At 51.0% G+C, this 5,887-nt stretch overlaps 2 protein-coding genes across 2 annotated transcripts; one reads left to right on the top strand and one right to left on the bottom strand.

Annotated features, from left to right (window-relative positions):
* Positions 1-489: 489 nt before the first annotated feature.
* Positions 490-1,311, top strand: AURANDRAFT_13218 (hypothetical protein; the record flags this gene model as incomplete). The annotated part of the gene is made up of 1 exon (XM_009043329.1): positions 490-1,311. A coding segment is annotated over one exon (822 nt), but the record flags the coding sequence as incomplete, so codon positions are not given.
* Positions 1,312-1,939: 628 nt separating this feature from the next.
* On the bottom strand, positions 1,940-5,883 carry AURANDRAFT_72675 (hypothetical protein; the record flags this gene model as incomplete). Its single annotated transcript, XM_009043334.1, has 5 exons — positions 1,940-2,021; positions 2,078-2,177; positions 2,485-2,546; positions 2,578-5,668; positions 5,755-5,883. The coding sequence occupies 4 exons, from the start codon at positions 5,592-5,594 to the stop codon at positions 1,940-1,942; spliced, it is 3,261 nt and encodes a 1,086-aa protein (XP_009041582.1).
* Between the last annotated feature and the right edge of the window lie 4 nt (positions 5,884-5,887).

Raw genomic sequence — 5,887 nt, forward strand, 5'->3', positions numbered from 1 at the left:
TGAGAGCAGAAAGCTCGAGGACTCAGGGACGAGGATCATGCACGGGACGACGTCGGTCCGCGGCGGACGCGGCGAAGACCCAGATGCATTTTCTCCCGGTAGGTGGGAGTAGCGGAGTGCGCCTTCGGGCTGACTTCGTGTTGGGTGGAGCCCATGTTGAAGGCAACACCCAGCTCCTAATCCAACTACATCATTCTATATCTTGTATCATTCCTTAATATCACCTGCACATATCCGAGAGGAGGCTACTTTTTAGGCCGCATGGGAGGTCCGGATGTACTGCGATTGACATTTGCAAGGGATCACGTACTCTCGAACGTCCTTGTTACCAGTTCTGGCTGTGGTTTTTTCTCGGAGACGGAGTCGGATGGCGATCCGGCCAATTCCCCAGGTGACGAGACACCAAAATGGAGCTGGTGCGAGATGGTTATTACACTGTGGAATTCAGGTGTCGATATCAATCAACCACGAGAGTGGCTTTTACCGTCTCGGATCATTGGTCGGGGAAGTTTTGGTATCGTCGTGCAATGTGAGCAAAGACGAGGATTCTGGGAACTATCAAGGAGAGCTGTCGCTGCAAAGGTCACAACTGTGAACCAATACGAGAATAAAAAGTACGAAGAAGCAGCGGTGCGACTTGTGATGGAGAGGGCGATTTTGATGCACGTGCAATCACAATTCGTCGTTACTCTCCAAACCAGCTATACATACAACGACGAGTTCTGGCTCGTAATGGAATTATGTGATGGCGGAACAGTCGGTGATGCCCTGCTGGGAATTCAATCTACGGATGAGATCGGCGCCATATGCGCCTGCGTCACCCATGCTCTTGCGCATATCCATGACATGGGAATTTGCCACCGCGATATCAAGTCAAGTAACATCCTCTTGCTCTCTAGGGGCATCGCCAAGCTTGCGGATTTCGGCGTTGCCTGCGGATTATCAAGATTGGGCGAGGATTCAAAGTTCCACCTTGAGAAATTTGTGGCTGGCACATTGCATTATCTAGCTCCAGAATGCTGCTGCGATCGACCCACGGTAGTCGAGGCTCGATCGGTGGCACGCGACGTTTGGGCCCTCGGTATCTGCGTGTACGAGATGTTCTATGGTACAATTCCTTATGGACGCAGCGTAGACCCGCGTACCATCATTGTTCGAAAAGCCCCCCCCTCTTTTGGAACGCCACCGCCTGGCCGCATTTCCTCATCGTCATCCAAGCTATTGGAGGTCATTGATTTTGCCGCCGCATGCCTCCAGCCGGCGCCAAATCAACGCAAGGACGCGCACCACTTGGCACATGCCCGTCTTGTATCAGCTCACGGTGCCAGCTTCCAGAGACAGGAATATAGCCCCGATCTTCGCGTGCTTGTTTCGCGAGCGAATAAGCCAGGGGGCCCTTGGGAGGCGCGGGCGGGGGCATAAGCCTGACGAAGAAACCCGGGTCATCCCGACTGGTCCGCCTTACCACGTGGATTCCAGGAAGTGTGGAGTGAATTTTCGCGTGGCCTTATTAGCGAGGTACAACGTGAGAAGGAGCCCCCCACTACCGGTTCGGATAAAAAAGTCCTGCTACAACTTCAAAACACAATGTGTCGGATAGTTCCAACGTGGCGCAGGTATGCTAGTCGGGGGTCCAAACTAGAAAGCGTCGAGTTTCCCGCGTTCGGTGCCTGTGGGGTTGTAGTGCAATGAGGGTAGGTAAGGGAGCATCGCTAGGGAGCATGGTGGTAGCCTTGGATGCTATAGTATCATCATAGTACTCCTACTAGTAAGGGCCGCGGCGCCGTAGTCCTAGGTCCCAAATTACGCGACGGCGTTTTTACGAGAGCCGTCGCCACGGCTTTTTTGCGCGTGTTTGCGCGTGTTTTGCGCGTTTTTTACGCGGAGCTTTTTGTTTTTGTTTTTTTGTTTTCGCCGGATGATGTTCCCAGTCGCCAAGTCATCCCTTTTTCCTTATCTCACATCTAGCGAGGGCTGCCTTGGTGTTATCCAGGCTGAGGGTCCGCGCTAGTGCCCCTAGGCTACCCGGGGAGATCAGAGGTAATATCTACTTAGTATTTTAGTTGAAGGGCCTTACAATCCTTTGACAAGACTAGAAAAAAATTGAGTAAAAAAAAAGTACCACGTACCACGTGTCTCACGTAAATTACGCCGGCCACGTTGTTTTTGGCGCAGCCCTACGCGACGCCGGCCACGTTTCTTTTGGCGTTTTTAAACGCGTTTTTTGGCGTGTTTTGGTACCTAGCCGTAGCCCCATGGTTGTTTTTGTCCTTGCATGGATTCGCAGGGGAGGACACGTGCGTGTGGTGATTGTAAGAGAGCACAACGAGCAGGAGAACAAAGCTGCCGAACGCGGCTCAGCCCTGCTCAATGGAGCTCCCTTGCTACTGCCAGGTAGCTGACGAAATTGCAATCCCCCCGTGAGCTGCAGACGTGAAACGCAGACCCCAGTGTAAGGTGGTGCGGATTGGGCATATAGGCTACCGTGCAGTGACGTCCACAAAATTGGTGGGAACCCCTGGCGTGTGCCAAAGTCCCCGCAGGACCTGCACACGTCGTCAAGATGTTGAGTCGCACTGGGCGAATACGTGAGTGGGTCGTCCTCCGGATCGCGCAATCTGGCTAGACTTCCTGCTTAATTTAGCATCAATGAGGCGTATGACCCTGCCCCCGAGACCCTGTGTGGAGGCTTCAACCTGCGTGAGCTGGTTGCAAACGTCAATGTGGACTTTGGAGCAGCCCCCGACCCCGCAGGTAATCCCCGAGCCCATCGTTGTACTGTTCGAATTACTCATGTTTAGCTTCAGCACCGAGGCTTTTGCTCTCTTGTGATCGCTGTAGCTTGCGATCGCAGCATTAGATCTGTGTTGGTCCAGTTGAAGTTTTTCTCCTGCCTTGTAGCGAGCCTTGATGATGGCCAGCGTTTTTGCATGCTTATGCGGATAATCGAGGAGCATGTTTTCAATATTTTTGCGGAGGATGATGGCGCATTCTATGAAAGACCGAGCTTTGACTGTGGCAGTTCTTGGGCACTGGCTTATGAGCGCAATCTCACCGAAGAAATCGCCAGGTTTGAGTGTCCTGAGGATCTGCTCGCGCTGCATGCGACGGACCCGAACAGATTTTTCTACCGAAAGCCTCGCAGCGGTCACATTCATTTGGAGTTCTGTTGGGAGACATCTCATCTCACTGGCCGTGTAACACTTGAATTGCCTCTCGGGTGGAGTATGAATTGGTGGTTCTACCTCAAGAGCAGAAGCTCCACGTTTTCGCGCAGGCATTGCCTGTTTTACTGTACTAACACCCTGAAGGGCGGCATTTTTGACACCAGTTGATATTGAGCGTGTCGTCGATTTTGCAGAGTTTATGAAACTGCGGCCAGGATTGCGCCTTTGCTCTTCTATGACCGCGTGGCCGTTAACACCACTTGCAGGTTTTGGAACCGCAAAATCATCAGATATTTCTATTTCTGTCTCGTCGACACGAAAGATATCGACTTTCCCCTTCTTCAGAAAGAACATTTCATGGCCGATCCCACCTGCCACTACTATATAATCATCAGGCATGTAAAAATTTATATCAACGGTCACAACAAGCTGCTGGACAATTGGTGGGGGGAAAAGCTGGAAGAAGGGCACATTCAGGAGCATGTCCTTGCACCAGAACAGACGCACCTCGATGGCCAGGTTTGATGTGAGTTCTGGGAGAAATTCGGCAACTTTAAGCCTGCCATTCAGTGTCTTGTGCTCTCTCCATAAAAAGTCGTAGAAGGCATAGACGCGGTCCTGGAGAACACGGGGGAGCGACTTCGTGCTCATGCTCTCGTGTAACTCGGACATCTTCTGGGAGTACGCGAAAGGGAGCTCGTTAAAGTTGGCAATGAACATCGCGACTTCACCAAAGATGATGGCTAGGAGGAATGAGAAAAGAACAGTCGAGATGATCGCAAAAACATATTCCTTGATCTGAGACATATTAATTTGCTCACCCATGAGAATGAGAATAGACTCATAATAGGACATGAGATAGAGCTTTCGCCGTTGAAGTTTTGAGTACGATAGGAAAGCAGCTGTGTCATTGTGTTGATTATATCGGAGCTCCCAGTGATGTTGCGGTGTGATGAGATGCCAGACACAGGCAAGTATGTGCATGGTAATTGCAATAATTGAAAGCAAGCTGGCAAGCTTCAGGAGTGATGTGTATCGGCTAGATTGCCGCGCATGTTGCTGGAACACGAGGCCTGGCACTTTCCGAGTGACGCTCGTCATTCGCTCTTTGTCAAACATGCGAACGTACTTAAGGAGCTTCACAGAAGCATATTTGTAGACTGATTTGCCGTCAAAAATTGCGGATATCGATATAATGATAGGAGAAGCTGATATAATATCGAGATAAAACGAATGGCCCGAGACGTAATGCAATGCAATGAGCCTCCGATCTAGAACAAGGATTGGCGTTTTCTTGATCGATGGTCGTGTGGTTCCATCAGGCATAAAATCAGTTGAAAATCTTTCCGTCGAATCTCGAGGTGCCGCAAAATAGGCCAGATTGAAGTGAACCAGGATGTCGAGAAAAAGAAAAGTCTCTGCGATGAGGTCAAAGAAGACCTCACGTCGCTGCATTGGATATGAAAGCAGAAACGGCACCATCAGGAACTGGCAATAGAGCAGAATGAGAATAAACATCTCCCAAGCCAGCATGCCAGGACCCTCAGGTTGAAAGGGCTGAACAAACTGCTGTTGGTCAACCATAGCGTCAAGCGATCGATCATTACTACTGTTCATTGTTCGCAAATTCTGAGCAACGCATTTTTTAACACAGGCGTGCCAGCCGTCTGAAACCTCTGCAGCCTGGAGCTTTTTCAACTGAACCTTGAGCGATTCGAGCGAGTTGAACGGGAAAAGTATCTCGTGCTGACTATGCATCTCGAAATTTGCATTGGACCGCTGCAAGAAATTCTCAAGAAGAGATCTGAGTTCTGCAAGCTCGGCCGCGATCTGGTAGTAGTCGGCAATCGTCAGGACTAGGATCGAACACGTTGTCTTCATGAAGTCCAGGATTTGTTGCTCACGTAGGCGTGCCACAATATGTGCCATATTTTGATTTTGGTATTGAGTCAAAAGGTCACGTTCTTGACCAAGCGTTGTCAGCAAAAGAGCGACCCTAGCTGCGTGGGACCAACCATTTGGGGACCAACGCTTTCGCGGTGCCAGCATGCCTAGTCCTTGAGGTGAGCTCAAAGCGAAGTTGATCCACATCGAGTCGCCCTGAAGGCCAGTGGGTGTCGTGCGCAGCTTGAATTGATTCACCATTGAATCATGATCACGCTCCTGCTTCTGGGCGCGCGTGATTCGGTCATACATCTCTGCTGACATCAACATGCGAACCCTCTGTTCCGATTCCTCCGGTCGGTTACCTCGCCGCTCCCTAGTAACTTTCTTGCCAAAAAGACTCGTTGGTGACTTCGGGTCACGATCTTCGCCAAGATGCGTGCTGAAAAGTTTTGTTGACAGGGAGATACGACGTTTCAAATGACCACGCAAATTGTCCGTCGTTCGATCCGCCGTCGACCAGCGTCGTGATTCTTGTCGCATGATCGATCGGGCTGGTGACGTCACAACTGCCGTCTCGGATTGATCATCATCTTGCTTGTTAGTCCGCTTTCGTCCTATCATTTGACTGTGACCACTGCGTTTTATGCTTGTTGCACAGAAAAGGGGGGGGGGCATGAGGCGGAGGCGGGGGGGGGCATGCTTTCAAGTACGGTGGCTGAGATGGTGTTTCACTTGTTCGGATCCGGTAAAGCTTTACGGGCGCGAAGCTGCCCGATGGCCTCTCAGTGTCTTCTCGGGCGCGCAGCCCCGCCAGAACGCAAAGATGCGCGACG

Source organism: Aureococcus anophagefferens (genome assembly GCF_000186865.1).
Source record: "Aureococcus anophagefferens unplaced genomic scaffold AURANscaffold_51, whole genome shotgun sequence".
NCBI classification, from domain to species: domain Eukaryota; class Pelagophyceae; order Pelagomonadales; family Pelagomonadaceae; genus Aureococcus; species Aureococcus anophagefferens.